Source organism: Mobula hypostoma, chromosome X1, assembly GCF_963921235.1.
Source record: "Mobula hypostoma chromosome X1, sMobHyp1.1, whole genome shotgun sequence".
Classification (NCBI taxonomy): domain Eukaryota; kingdom Metazoa; phylum Chordata; class Chondrichthyes; order Myliobatiformes; family Myliobatidae; genus Mobula; species Mobula hypostoma.
In genome coordinates this window covers 20,733,714-20,750,182 of record NC_086128.1, presented here as the reverse complement: position 1 = coordinate 20,750,182, position 16,469 = coordinate 20,733,714, and the positions used below count along the sequence as shown (strand labels likewise).

At 39.4% G+C, this 16,469-nt stretch overlaps 1 protein-coding gene across 6 annotated transcripts in view; it reads left to right on the top strand.

Annotated features, from left to right (window-relative positions):
- The window catches only part of LOC134340554 (vitamin D3 receptor-like), a 209,761-nt gene that overhangs the window by 61,205 nt on the left and 132,087 nt on the right, over positions 1 to 16,469 (top strand). Inside the window, exons 2-4 of one of the 6 annotated variants that reach the window (XM_063037944.1) lie at positions 1,766 to 1,995; positions 9,332 to 9,419; positions 10,950 to 11,129. Coding sequence is in view for 2 of the 6 variants with exons in the window: in XM_063037941.1 (XP_062894011.1) it covers positions 9,716 to 9,749 (34 nt within the window). In the remaining 4 variants the exon portion in view is untranslated. The other 5 variants (XM_063037945.1, XM_063037943.1, XM_063037947.1 and 2 more) reach the window with 5 other exon arrangements.

Genomic DNA, 16,469 nt, shown 5'->3' with positions numbered 1-16,469 from the left:
AGGAGTGCAAAGAGCCCATCCCTAGTCAGTTTTCAGGGTCACGAGATGTTATATTGACCTTGCTGAAAAGCATTGTATCCATAGATAAGAACAAAGTACTCAACACTGCGCAGGTCAGGCAGCATTGTGGAAAGTGAAACTGTGTTAAAATTTCAGGTCAGAGTGTCAGAGCCCTTGTTGCCTGATAACATCCCTAAAGCAGCCTGCCAGGAGATAGGGAAGAGGCACATGAGGAAGGGTGGGAGAATGACACAGATGAGTCTGATGAGGACCGTCTGACGCTGAATGAATTGCCCCAATAAGATCAGGAGCAAAAAGGTGTGACTTAGTGTAAGATGAAGCCTATATCTGCCCTTGCTACTAGAGATCCCTTAGCAGAAAAGTTTCATGAAGACACACACAGACATTGTCCCCTTGCAATATTTAATTCTTTGCACAATTCATGTTCATTTAACAGCAGGATACAATCAATTTTGTACTGGTGGTGGTGAGCTGCACCAATTTAAACACTAAATCATCCCACATTCACCAGATCACATTTGTGACACCTTCATGTCTTCATGCATCTTGTTTCCACAGGGGTATGCACTACATTCTCTGAAGAAGTAATATCTGCAGTGGATGAAGTAGAACTGGTGGATGTAGATTTCCAGGAAGCATGAGAGAAAGAAGGCACAGTGATTGCTGCAAAAGAATGTAGAAAGTCTAAATGAGAGGCAAAGATATGGCAAGTGGTGTTAAATGTAGGAAATTTAAAATGATTGACTTTAGCAGGAAAAATAAAAAGAAAACGTATTTAAATTGTGAGAGATTGCAGAGCTTTAAAATGAAGAAGGAACTGAGTTCCCTAGTATATGATTTAAAAACGGTTGTCATGCCAGCACAACAAATAATTAGGAAAACCAATAGAATTTTGTTGTTTAATGCTTAAAAAAAACACTGATTACAACAGTAGGGAAATTGTGCTGTAATTACATGGGGAATTTGTGACACCTCATCTGGAGAACTGTGTACGCCATTGGTTTTCATATTTAAGGAAGGATGCTAGAATATTTGAAGAAGATCAGAGGATGTCCTACAGTGATATCAGGAATATGCAATTTGTCTTGTGGAGAGTGAGGTTGGACAGGGAAGGCTTGTATCTGTTGAAGTTCAGAAAAGTGAGAGGGGACTTGATTGAAACATCAGACCCTGAAGGGTCTTGACAGGGTGAACATGGAGAGGATATTGCCCATTGTGAGAGGGTTCAAACTTAGGTTCATTGTTTAAAAATAATGGGCCACCCATTTAAGACACTGATTAGGCAAAATGTTTCCTCTTGGATGGTTATGAGTCTTTGGAACTCTTTCTCAGGGTGGTTGAAGCAGAGTTTGACTGCCAATTTTTAAGATAAAGGTCAAAGCTATTTGATTTGATAAGGGGGTGTAAAAGTTGCTGCGGGTAGACAGGAATATGGTGTTGAGGTTACAAACAGGTCAGCCATGATCTTACATGGTAGAGCAGCCTTGATGGGCTGAGTGTCTTACTCCTTCAAATTTTTATGTTTCATGTGTACTTTAAGCCCTTTCAAATTAGTATACAAATGCCTCACTGAAGAGCTACTTTGCTGGTCAAATGCATTAAACTTTTGGGCTACATAACCTATTAAGTGGTTTCCATAGATGCAAGGAGTACAAAATAGTCACCGAATCATACAGTCACTTTCTGCACATCATCAATAATAACACCTCAGCAAATAAGGATTAATTGTTGACTCTCATAACAGGTTGACTGGTTCAACACTGGAAACCATGCAGAGATGAGGCTGATTCTCCCCACCATAGCACTGAGGAGATGCGACACCTTTCAGTGAAGCCCTGACGGCAAGCCTTCAGCCTCTCACTGGACCTTCTCTAAACAGTGGATTACGAAGCCTTTTCAGAAAACAACGGACTAGGAGATGAATCAACTGGAACTCAGTGATCCCACTCCAGCTTCAGCATAATTACATGACAGGTATGCAAACTATTAACTCAAGGATACTTGTGTGCAGTAGGCAGTGAGGCATAATTCTTTGATATTTGAAAGCATTTCGGAATAAACAATATGGATTTTAAAGCTTTCCACTCGCTGTCTGCATCAATAAAGAGTGAGAAAGTATTGAGCAATGGCTCCATTTTAGATGATAGTATTGATAATCAATGCCTTTGTTCAGAAAATAATGCCACCTTTGAATGGAAATCCATACCCTGTTATCTGGAAGTACGTCATTAAGGCACATAATGATGACATTAGCACCTGTATGGACTCAACCACTATATTATGCACTTGTACACAGATTTGAAGCATTGTTGAATTAGGAATAAAGTTCTGTTAATCAATAATTTGCAACAAGATTACAGTAGTGATGTGGATTATTTCTATGTAAAATCCTTTTAAAGTACCTATCTCTGTGCATGAGATTTGTTCCTCCCTGAACTACTCCATCATTATGGGGTGTTGGTTCCAAGTCTGGGAATATCTACTGTGGTCCAGACCACACACCAAGTTCTCGACCCATCACAGAGTCGGCTGACAGACCTTAAATTTCAGATGTCTCTTCTCTGTTTTCTGCAGCTTTCTCCTCCGAGTCAGCTCTCAGCTTTATCTGAGTAGAACTCTGTTCATGATGTGGAAATGTTTGGAGATGAGACCTGTGTTCATAGGTGACGTATCCTTGCTCCTGGAAAACAGTGTTTGTGGGTGCCATCTCTCAGTTCTGGCAGCTGAGAAACCTGATGTTCATCTTCCCCCTCTGTCTGTAGAACAGCTGGCTGTTAATGTGTAGCATCTCTCTATTCCAGAAAACAGCAGTCTACTCATATGTGGAACTTCAGTGCTCATTCAATTAGATCTTTACAAGTGGGATATTGCTATTCCAGGATGCTAGAGACCTGAGATCTATGTGCATTAGCGTAAGATTACATATAGACAGTGGGATGTCAAGTAGCCACTACCTATGTCACCAGTGGTAGTTGTCATCTGACACCCAGCCAATTCTGGGCAAGGCCCCCTCTGATGCCCATACCAAATTACCAACATATTCTGCCTGCCCACAGCCTACCTATGTGGTGTTTCCCTCTGCAGCACGCAGCCTTCTAACCTACCTGGTTCTTTCCTGGCAAGTGCCATTACCTGTAGGGTATGTGGGGCATTCATTGCCATCCACCCCTCATTCTAAAAGCTTCCTCCTTCTATTCCAGCCTCAGTTTCTCCTCCTTTGTCTTTGGTCCTGGTAGTGCTGGAGATAAGCCAATGATGTATTCCCAAACTTCAGTCAAATGCCTTTGTCAGCACACTTGATACTACATTCCCAAAAAACTAGACTGAATACAATTCAGATCTGCATCCCCCACATTTTGTCTTCACTGTCTATGATCAGTTAATATGCAAGCCAGGGCAGTACGATATGGAGAGCAAGCTGTTGCCCATGCAGTAGCCACCACCCCCCCCCCCACCCCACCTCCCCACCCTCCATGCAGCTGATGAATCCAGAGGAATGGCAGAGAGGGCTTCAGTGTGACTCAAGCTCCAGATTTTTCCTTGGGGTTTACTCTGGAAGCCCTCCCCATGAGTGGGTATAGATCAGATTTCCTTCTCCTAGATGAGCTGTCAACCATGGCTGACAAACCCCATCTGCCCGAAGCGACCGGTTTTAAGGCGCCAGGAACCCACATTTGCCCCTTTTCTTATCAGTAGTAACTGTTCTGTTGGGCTTAGTAGCTAAGCCACATGTAAAGGCCAGGAGCTGGACTTGGTTGTCAGAGGCTATTTGAGACTCATGCCATTGGGAACATTTAATAGATAGTGAGAGCTTATCCCTACTACCCGCCCCAGCTATGACAACCTTAAGGAACCTAAATTAAAAACTGGATTGATATATGGGCTTTATGGGGACTTGTTTGTGGGATAACCATAAGACCATAAGGTATAGGGCAGAAGTGTAGGCCATTCAGCCCATTGAGTCTGCTCCACCATTCAATCATGGGCTGATCCAATTCTTCGAGACATCCCCACTCCTCTGCCTTCTCCCCATACCCTTTGATGCCCTGGCTAATCAAGAACCTATCTATCTCTGCCTTAAATGCACCCAATGACCTGGCCTCCACAGCCGCTCGTGGCAACAAGTTCCACAGATTTACCACCCTCTAACTAAAGTAATTTCTCCACATCTCCGTTCTAAATGGACGTCCTTCAATCCTGAAGTCATGCCCTCTTGTCTTAGACTCCCCTACCATGGGAAATAACTTTGCCATATCTAATCTATTCAGGCCTTTTAACATTCAGAATGTTTCTATGAGATCCCCCCTCATTCTCCTGAACTCCAGGGAATACAGCCCAAGAGCTGCCAGACGTTCCTCATATGGTAACCCTTTCATTACTGGAATCATTCTCGTGAATATTCTCTGAACCCTCTCCAATGTCAGTGTATCCTTTCGAAAATAAGGAGCCCAAAACTGCACACAATACTCTAAGTGTGGTCTCATGAGTGCCTTATAAAACCTCAACATCACAGCCCTGCTTGTATATTCTAGATTATGAGAACACTCAGTCCTCTTTTGTCATTTAGAAATGCATACATGCATTAAGAAATGATACAATGTTCCTCCAGAGTGATATCACAGAAAACAGGACAAACCAAAGACTAACACTGACAGAACCACATAACTATAACATATAGTTACAACAGTGCAAAACAATACCATAATTTGATTAAAAAACAGACCATGGGCACAGTTTAAAAAAAAGTCTCAAGTCCTGATTGACTCCCGAGTCCCCGATAGCAGGCGGCAAAAGGGAGAAACTCCCTGCCATAAAACTCCAAGGCACCGACAACTGTCAATGCCTTGGAAGCACCTGACCACAGCCAACACCGAGTCCGTCCATCCAAAAACTTCAAGCCTCCGAGCAGCCCCTCCGATACAGCCTCCCTAGCGCCATCCTCTGCTGAGTGCCTTCGACCTAGCCCCAGCCGCCGAAACAAGCAAAGCCGAGGATTCAAGGCCTTCTGCTCCGGAGATTCCGGTTACCACACAGTAGCAGTGGCAGCGAAGCGAGCATTTCAGAAGTTTCTCCAGATGTTCCTCCGTACTCTCATGCATGTCTGCATCAAATCAGAATTGTGCACAGTCTGCTACTTGACAAGATTACAGATATCATTCACCGGAGAGGCCGTGCGCGCTGCGTCGCGCCGCCATCTTCTATACCTCTAGAAACGAATGCCAACAATGTATTCTCCTTCTTCACCACCGACTCAGCCTGGAGGTTAACCTTTAGCATATCCTACACAAGGACTCCCAAGTCCCTTTGCATCTCTGTATTTTGAATTCTCTCCCTATCTAAATAATAGTCTGCCCGTTTATTTCTTCCACCAAAGTGCACGATCATACACTTTCCAACATTGTATTTCACTCGCCACTTCTTTGCCCATTCCCCTAAACTATCTATTTCTCTCTGCAGGCTCTCTGTTTCCTCAACATATACGCTCCTCCACCTCTTTGTATCATTGGCAAGTTTAGCCACAAATCCATTAATCCCGTAGTCCAAATCATTGACATACACTGTAAAAAGCAGCAGTCCCAACACCAACCCCTGTGGAACTCCACTGGTAAACGGCAGCCAGCCAGAATAGGATCCCTTTATTCCAACTCTCTGTTTTCTGATCAGCCAACACTCCACCCCTGCTAATAACTTCCCTGTAATACCATTGGCTGTTATCTTGCTAAGCAGCCTCATGTGTGGCACCTTGTCATGGGGTCTGAGTAGGGACCATGATGACAGCATGACAACACAAGAGCAAAGTATACCAGAAATGTGCATATATACAACAATTCTCCATTTGTATTTATATTCAGTAAATCCACTATCTCATTCATCAGATTCCTGATTCCCATGCTCTATTTAAACACACAGTGATGTGCTGTTCCCACACTCCCTGTAAACTCATTGTGGCCCTTTCCCCATTAACATAGTGTTTCTTTTTTGGCCTGTTCCCTTTTAAACTCACCTGGTTACTGGAAAATTTATTGTATTCTTGAGTAAGCACTTTTTTTAAAAAAAACTGAATTACAAGCATTGCTGCAATGATAAGAATAATATCCAATAGTTTGGAAAATCTGCCAGTTCAGTACCACCAAAGTCCCTAGAGTGCGGATTATCTGAGTTTTACTGTAATATAAAAGGATACCAGACACCTTACAAAATAATGCTATCAACACACAATCAGTGCTGTCTCTTAGTTACACAAACAAAACAAGTCAGTGAAGAGCATGATCTCCTGGTAATAATGTGTTTGTCAATTCTTTCAACTTGACTCATCAGTAATCTTTACCTGTAATTAACTTGAAATTGCAGAGCTTTAACTGTGAACTGTTCCATATTGCATCTACAGGCAACTGTTAGAGATGCATTTCAATCTTTCACTCTGTTAGCTAATAGTGCTTGAACAGTGTATTCACTGTTTAGCTGTTCATTGTAGGATAGGTAATAGAATTCTGGTCATCTATTCATGTAAACAGAGGATTAGAGAAAGTTTTGGGGCCAAGACAGAAAGGTAATAATATTATTTTCATTTATTATTATGTGAATTACCCCAATGTGTTTTCCTATAACTTTCAGAGTTTCAGCATATGAGTGACACTGTGTCATATTTCCACCCCCACCCACCAAGAATGTCCCTAACACTTTGGACAAATGAGTGAATTAGAACTATAAATGTAAATACAACTGATGCATGGACTTGCTGTTGCATTATTGGGACTTGCACGCTGTATGTGGCCAACAAGTTGGAGTTTGGATGTCCTGGTCTAAAATGTTTAATTCCCAACCTAAAATCAGTGTGCAGTTCAATATTACTTTCAATAAATCAATCAATACTGCTATTCCTGTCCTTGTAGGTTGATTGTTTGTCATGCATTTGACCAGTGATTTCTCACTCCATATGCTCACGAGCCATAATTACCTTCCTGAATATCTGGAAAGGTACAGCAGAATTTGTTTCTGGGGGCTGTAATTCCGTTGGGTAATCCATCTTTTTAGAAAACTGAACCTAATTATGTTACACTATAAAAGCAGTTTTCTTTTAAGACTGATCATATGTTTGTAGGATACCAGTGCTGTTGATGGTACTTTCCCTATATTGCAGGACTTTTTTTGTGCATTAGAGAACAAACCAGCAAGTTAAAACATGGCCTTGAAATGATTGGGTGCAAGAGTGCTCCGAATACATTCCAGTCAGTTATTTCTAGGATTATTATTTGAATTTTGCAGTCTGAATAAACTAACCAAAGCCTTATTTAGAAACCAGGATTAAGTTTTGGCCACCAAAGTTTGAGAAAGAGGAAATAAACCAGTGAAAAGCTAAATGACACCAAACATTTGATCTTGAAGTCCAGCGCTCGTAGAAGGAAGATACAAAAGGCTAACAATTTGTAATTCTGTAAAGTTCCATTAAATAGTTATGATACTTGTAATATTAATAAAGGATTCAGGAAGATGGGGCAATAAGAGAACAATGAATAAGGAGCTTATAAGAAATTAGAAAAGTTCAGATGTGTACTGACAATCAAAAAATGGATATTTGAACAGAGAGAGCTATGTATTTGGATAGCCTAAGAGTTTATCAAAGTAGTGAAAGTGCCTCTTGTATCCAGAATACACTATTTAAATCTTGGTCTTAAATTGAGATACTACTAAATTATAACTGATCCACTTGTCTAATGGTAAAACTAAGTAGGGAAAATCTCCAATATTTCTTTATTTTGGATATGATAAATGTTCTCAGTAGAACAACTTCGTATTAAGATGTCCTTTGTATCAGCTGGTTATTTCATTGTAAGTAAGGTGATGCTTTTTGCAAACCATGTACATTGTCACGTTCTGATTATGTCCTAATTGTTGGACATCACTCTGGAAGAGTAAACACTTTGTCAATCCAGATACTTCTGTAATCATCAACCCTTGTTGTTTGAAAAGATCCACCATTATTCACAGCTGTTGCAGCATCCGCTTCAGCACTGACATGATAAATATTGAAATAATTCATGTTTAAATGTGTAAGCAGGTACTCTACTGAAATGATCACTAGGCTGAGTTAATGGAGAGTGTAACCAGACCCTTGGAGTGATGCATAACCATTAAGTGGGAGAATTCAATTTCTTTTTTAAAAAAAAATGTGAAGAAGCTGGTATGAGTGGAAGTCTTTTTTTAATGTAGTTCATTCCTCATCTGAGGGCTAGAATTGCCCATTCTGGATTCTGTGATTTCAGGCACACACAAATGGCTCACTCTAGAGTCGATCAAATTGCCAGCACCTCTTCAAGAAGGTGACTTGCCATTACTTTCTCAAAACAATTAATAATGGGTAATAGATATTCTGTACGTACTTGTATCCCTAGTATGAATAAGATAGGTAATTTCCTTTTTCTGGACTAAATATATCTATTTTAAGGTTTCATGCTTGACATCTGCTTTAGATTTTCAAAACATGGTAAAATAGTGATGAAGGTAAATTTGTTATTTGTTCCTCACTGTTGAAATTCTTATAGGTAAAGAAAAAATAAACAGATTCCATGTATGCTGTGGATGAACAACTAAAATCTTGTAATATCCTTCATACATTTGTCCTTTTATATAACTAAGCTCTCCCAATGGTCGGAATATAGGCGGCAACTAATCATCATCAAAAATGTGAAAGAATACCTATAGGAGTTGGCCATCAATTTTAATGCAGTGTACCTTCTTCCCACTCCCTACATTTTAACCTTCCTCTCTCTCTCCTGCTAAAATACCTTAGTGCATGATGGATAAAAGCCAATTATTCACTCCTGGCAATGTAAACCTAGTGGATGTCATGTAAAGAATAGCTGATATCTGAGAGGAATAGGAGCAGTTGTGTTGATGGACGAACCTGTCTAGCATTTCTAGTTCAGCTGCTGCGTAGATAGTTTTATGCTTCCATATGATACACACAGAAGTATCACCTTCTATGCATTGTGTAGTTTAAGTAGCATTCTCAGAAGACTAAATTATGCAAGCTCATGTTCATGCTTCTCCAAAAGAGCAGGGTCTGATGTAAGTAGCTTTATTATGCAACAATCTTGGATAGACTAGACTCATTCAACAGCAGTTTTATTTTCAGTGGAAATTGCGATGTTCATCAATTTTGCATTGTAATTCATAAGAATGATTTGAAATGATTCAAAGAAATAAAGTAAGCTTACCTTGAATATGCTGTGACAATCAAGTTGTAGCGTACGATAAGGTAGTTAAGTACAACATAATGTGGCTAAAACTTTGTTTTCTTTATTGGCAGGTTTAATGAAATTGTTTTCAAATTTTGTTTAAAAATTCAGCGACTATAGGTGAAGCAGGAAGTCGATGTTGCTTAACAAATAGGAAAGGTAAGAATAATAAAAAAAAACAGAATTTCCTTTCTGTCTAACTGATATAAGAAAAGTACAGAGCAAAATTCAGATTTTTGTGAACTTTTTTGGGAACTGCGTAGTCCCATAAGATTCGGAAGTAATGTTTCTGGCATATGCAGTCCCAGTGCAATTATTAAACAGGTATATTGAACAGGTAAATTGACATCACAGAGTTAATGTTAGTGCTGCCGTGTTGGAGCTCCAGGCTTCAGCCTACACCTCCCTTAACTTTCCACAGGTAAAACTAGCCTGAATAGCATGAAAGATTCCCTATGAGTGCTCATTCAAGAGATAATAATATAGCAGGTTGGTACATTAATTATTTCTTTTGGATGTTGATAAAATTCTATGCTTTTTTTTTGTTATTTTCAATATTCTGTAGGGAACTTTCTAACTGGTACTAAATTACTTTTCTGGTGACTTAAGGGTTTGAACACCAGCCAGTTGCTTCGAGATGTGAATGGCCTAGTAGAATATCTCTGCCTCAAGCAGGGCTGGGAAAATGAGCACAGAGCTGCTTGATTAGAGGAGAAAGAAAAGAACTCTCAGTAGGAGACAATCAACAGAATTACTACTGGAGATTACATTGCAGAAATGCTTAATGTTCAAGACTACAATATTAAGTAGAAGCGGCGTGTTGCAATGGAAGCTGTGATATTCCATTTGAACACAAATTAGGCTTGCAGTGAAGTGCAATGCTTTGTTTGAATGCTGTGTTGGCAGGGGTAGAATCTTTCAAAATAATATACTAGAAGTCCCTATGCCCTCTTCATTATATCGTCATCTTGACGAAGCACAGAACAGTTACCCTGGTGTCTTCGCCATTTGTATCCCTCAAAAATCACTAAATTATTTGGTCATTATCACATTGCTGTTTGTTGGAATATGTGATGCGCATTAACTGTTGTGTTTCTTATGTTGTAACAGTGGCTGGAAGGGGGGAAGAAACTTTGGCATATTTTAAGGTCTCAAAGTTCAATACAAAATGTGTTTTATTTTGTGTTGGTGAATTATGTACAGCCAGTGAGATGTTCACTGTGTTTTCCAACTGTGAGGAATAGTTGAGAATCAACCTACTGTGTATCCTGGCAATGTTTTATTGCACAAGAGTCATAAAGTTTTATTACAATAATGTGTTGGCATAATAAATTAACTTATGCTTTTGCAATTGTTTTTGATCAGGTTATCTTTGCCTGTTGGTGAGTGAATGTTTACGCATTACCACCAATGTTGTCTCAGTAGCTTTAATTTGTTGTCATTTGGAACACTCCAATTCTCTCTGTACTTTCCATGTTCATGCCCACTTTCTGACACTCTGTATATTTGTCTCCCATGAAGTACTTTGTTTCCCTACAACTTGCCTTGCAACACTTATGAATTGGTTTTCTTGAAGTTCTTGATGTCTGGATTGAAAGTTTAGGGCAGTGGCTGGGGTGTCCTTAAGTGGGCTGATTTATTCTGGATAGTATGAATTTAATGAATGTTCTTGTTGCTGTTTTTATCCAGACAAGTGAATAGTATTCTGTGATCTTGATATACCTTGTGGATGGTGGAGATGAATTGGGATGTCAACCATTCACCACAAAATACATCCTCCCTTAACTATTGTTGGTTCCACAGTGATTTTATAGTCTACTGTGATCTCCAGTGCATTGATAGTAGACAACTAGGTGTTGAGAGTCAAAGGTAGGTGTTTTGACTTTCTTGTCTTAGATGGTAATTGCTTATCAATTGTGTAGTATGAATATTACTTGACAATACTATTGTCTAAACGTGTACTAGTTCAGTGTCTGAAGAGTTAAAAGTAGAATTGAACATTGTGTTCAAACAACATACTTACTAAGCCCGCTGGACTCCAGAAGCACACAAGGTTTGTCTGCTTAAAGTTGGTAATTTTCCAGTTGTTGCAACGTGAAGTTATTGTGTCATAATAATTGATACCTAAAAACCAAATTTGTAATGAAGCTTTGATAACCCTATTGCTCGAAATACACATATAATCGCCATATTTCTGTATTAAGATTTATTTTCTTGCGGGCATTTACAGGAAAATAAAGAAATACAATAGAATTTGAAAAACTACACACACAGACTGACAAAGAACCAATTTGCAAAATAAGACCAAATGTGCAAATAAATAAATAATACTGAGAACATGAGTTGTAGAGTCAGTCCTTGAAAGTGAGTCTGTAGGTTGTGAAGTTTGTTCAGAGTGGTAGTGAATGAAGTTTATCATTTGGCTCCTGAACCAGCATGAATGTAGGGTAATAACTGTCCTTGAACCTGGTGGTCTGGGACCCAAGGCTCCCCTACCTCCTGCCGATGGTAGTACAGAGAAGAGAGCATGGCTTCTCCTCCTCTCGATTTTACATTGTCATAATAACCTTGTGTTAACTCCAGAAATCCCATTCCCTCTGGTTGTTACACGTTTGCCCCAAACAGTTTAAGCTCAGTTTAAGCATCTCACTTCCCAGTGTGTAATTCCTGATGAAGATTTCTTACCCTCTGATTACAAGTGAATAGAATTCTGAGTAGTTGGTTTATTATTGTTGCATCTATTTATTTTACCTACAGTAAAATCTGTTTGTATCCCCCACCCCATTTCTATCTCAATTGAGAAGAATATTGATTTACAGTGCAGCTAAATAGCCTATTCATTCATTTTAGAACTTCTGGAATTTGTTTTTCTTGTTGTGAACATGCTTAGAATATGTTCAGTCTGAACCATAGAGGCTATGTGATTCACAGTGAAAGAATAAGTTATCATTGTATTTCTAAAAGCATTATAGGGTGCCAGTGCAATGCAGTATTTATTGTCTTTACACTCTGATACGATAGCATATTGATACTGCTTTTCCTTGTAAACAGCATTTGCTAAGTAGCTGTTGATCCTTCTCTGAGCCTTTCCATAATTTTACCGCATTTATAATTAGTATTGCTGAACATGGTAGCAAGTCAGTGTGGGGAAAAAATTACCTCAAACATGGCACAAATACATTGACACAATAATAGGTAACTGGGGTGAGGGTTGAAGTCTTTTAATTTCATATGTTTGAGACACAGTTATGAAGCAGATAAGCTTTGGTCTTTTCATTTGACACCTTGTATTTTACCATGTAATTTCTTCAGGATTGGTCCTCTTGACCAACTGTTCATTTGTAAAATGGTAAGCTATCCCCAACTCCTGCCTTTACAGAATATCTTAATACTTTAGTTTTAAATTAAAGGGAAGAACACTACAAAGACTAGCAATCTCAATTAGAAATGGATAAAATAATAGATCTGAACAACAGGTATATCATATTTGAGGGAATGTTCAATACTTTGAGCTTTGGTGGAGCTTTAATTTTCATTCATCTTGTTTCTTTCTATCGGTGCCACCTTTGTGTTGCCAGTATTTTCTACAATAACGGACTCTGTATGTTCTTTAGTTTTCAACTGAATTCCATACAGCCTCCAGCAAAGCAATTACCTTAATGAAGTTGCAGTTCATTTTTGTAAATAGCAGTGAATCCGCCATTCTGATGTTGTATAGATTAGATAGATATACTTTATTGACCCGAGGGAAATTGGGTTTCGTTACAGCTGCACCAACCAAGAATAGAGCGTAAATATAGCAATACAAAAACCACAAACAATCAAACAACAAAATGCAAACTATACCAGATGGAAAAAAGTCCAGGACCAGTCTATTGGCTCAGGGTGTCTGACCCTCCACGGGAGGAGCTGCAAGTTCAATGGCCACAGGCAGGAACGACCTCCCGTGCTGCCCAGTGTTGTATCTCGGTGGAGTGTGACCGAAGTCCAATAGTAAAAAATTCAATATCCAGTCTACAAACACGTTCCTCGATCGTAATATGACCCGGAGTGCACCATCCATTGTTAACCAGAACAGTAAGCACCCAACTCCTTAACACTTACCGCTCTCAGTGCACTTCCGGTCAGCCGGAACGGTCTGGAAGCCATCCATGGAGAAGTTTTGATCGGGTATGTCCTCGTGCAGCCCCTTTCCAGTGAAGCACATAACACTGCACTCCTGAAATGTTCTCTGACGCCTGGCTAGCGCCGTGAACCCGTCCATTTTAATACCCACCGAACTCCTCTTCTCCATAAGTCTCTGTTGTCTTGACCCGGTCCTCTTTCCTCGACTTTGTGATCCCCCTCTGCATCCTCTGTGTGTTTTCCTCCAGATTTCAGCAGGGGTGTCCGCCGCTCTGCTCGCTAAACCAGCCGGCATTAGCGCAAGCAGCTGGTCCCTGGAATGAACAATGCAACCATGCTTCTGTCCCGCGTGTCAGGATGTAGCTATTTCCAGCGCTAAAAACCCAAATAAAACTCTCTCTACCAGCATGTTAGAGAGGTTGCAGCTTCGATGTGTTACCGTGAAAAAAAAATTTTTAAATAACTTAAGTTAAAAAGTAAGAAGAAAAAAGTAAGAATCCGATCGGAACGGCTGTAACAGACTGCATGCACGACCGGCGCATGCGCACATAACAGACTAGCTGTTTCAAATGGAATGGATTTCCAAGTTAGTCCACCTTACACTAAATACTAGACTTTAGAAATTACTGTAACGTATACCTGTTTGGGCTTGTACTTGAAGTGAAATGGGGGGGCGGGATATGCTTTTTGTTTAAAAACTCTTTCGAAATGCTGGAAAATAAAGTTTCAGGAAACCATTTATTTTGTTGCTTTTGTAATTTCCAAATTGCCTTCCAAGCCATTCTGAATGGTACCTCTTAAAATTGCTTCTTTCCCATGATGCAGTGACCACAAGTAGCTCTAATAAAGGGTACTCAAAGTCATAATGGTCCAAAAATTGATAGGAACTAGCATTGTGCCATTTCCATTTTAAATACAAAGTGAGTGCTTTGAACCAGGCAGCATATGAGATTCTTTTCCTTTGAAAGTTAAACAGCTTCAGGGATAAATTGCCACTCTAAAGTATCTTCAGTTCCTCTCTTTGGCCTTCCTTTTGTTATCCAAAGCTGTCTGGCTGGTGGAAACACTCAGCGGGTCATGAAGTATCTGTAGAAAGTAAATGCTTCAGGATGGAGACCCTTCATCACAAATGGGAATATATGTTATTTTTAAATTATTGTGAGAAGTTATCTCTGATGCCTGGCCATTATTTTCCCCTCAATCAACAACAGTAAAATGAGTTTTCCTAGTAATTCAATCCCATAGACTGTATTTTTTTAACAGCTTTGTGATTGGAAAATGGATTAATTAATTACCTCATAGAGAAAACACCCCCAGACAGCAGTAATCATAATGTGACTGAATTGTACATTCAGTTTGACAGAGAGAAGAATAGATCAAAGACTAATAGTTTAAGACAATAAAATATAGGAACGGAATCAATCCATTGAGTCTGCTTTGTCACTCAATAATGGCTGATTTTTTTTTTCCTTTGCAAACCCATTCTCCTGCCTTTAACCTTTAAATCCCTTGCCAATCAATCAACCCCTTTACAAATCAAAACTTAAATAAGGGCAATAGTGAAGTTGTGAAAACAGAGCTAGGTATGTGAACCAGCCTATTAGGTTAATTATTCAGTCAATTGCACTTCAGTGACAAGCATTTCAAGAGATCTTTCCGAATACGCAGAATAGATATAGTCTGATAAGAAGGAAAAATTCCAAGGTGTGGACCCATCAATCATGGTTAACCTAAAAATAATATGATATAGTATCAGACTAAAAGAAAAAGCATATAACTGTACAATGATGGATGGCAGATCAGAAGATTGAACAGAATACAAAATTCAGCAAGGAATGGCTAAAAGATTAGTAATGAATGAAAAATTAGAATGCAAGATAAAGTTAAATGGAAATGTGAAAGCATCCTTAGATCTTTTAAAGAAAAATGAGCATTTGTTCTATAGAAAGTGGGCTTTCTAAAATAAGCTCTGGAAAACAAGGAAATAAGTAAATATTTTGCATCAGTCTTCCATGCAGAGGATACAAATAACCCAGAAATAACTGAATTGAAAATCATGGTGGAGGCAGGGAGGCAGAAAATAGGAGAAAATTAATCACCAGGAGAATAGTAGTAAGCAATTTTTTTTTTAGAGCTGCAGGCTGACGAGTCTTCAGGTCCTGATAAACTTCATGCTAAGATGTTAAAAGAACTGGCTAGTAATATAGTCGATGTGATGGATTTAACTTTACAAAACTCCCAAGATTTGGGTAAGGATCCAGTAGTTTGGAAATTAGCAAATGTAACTTTAAAAAAGGAGACAGAAAGCTGGAAATTGTGGGCCAGTTGACTTAATATCTATTATAGGAAAAATGTTAGAAGCTATCATTAAAGATATCATAGTAGTGTGCTTAGACATAATTCAAGATGATTAATGAACAATGTGATCTTTGTGAAAGAAATCATTTGATCAATTTATTGAAGTCCCTTGAAGTTTTATTTGGACATACAGCACGGTAACAGTCTCTTCAGGCTCAACTAGCCAGTGCTGCCCATTTATACCATGTGACCAGTTAACCTGCTCTCCTGTTTGTCTTTTGGAATGTGGGAGGAAACCGGAGTACTGGAGGACACCTGCACGGTCACAGGGAGATCATAGAAATGCCTTATGGACAGCAGCGGAACTGAACCCTGGTTGCTGCCGCTGTAATAACAACTACATTACCATACCGCCGTAATGTATGTGGATGAAGGAGAACTGATGCATGTAGTAACATTTTGTGACACTTGGTAAGGCACTGTATCAAAGGGTATTCAATAAAATGAAAGTTCATGGTTTCAGAATTGGAGAAAAGATAAACTGTACATGTTGAGCTTCAGGTTTTCCATCAGAACCTTGAGCTCCTCACAAATCACAAAAGTTCATAGTCCGTGTTCAAGTCATGATATACCATGAATAGTGTTCTCTCATGGTTGGAGTCAGGTTTCCAGAATATTCACAATTCCTTTCTTCACAGGCCAACCATTCTTGGACCTGCACTGTTCTGAGGGCTGGACCTTGGGGAAGAGGGCTATCCTCTTTCCCTGGCTTCTGTCTGTGCTCCA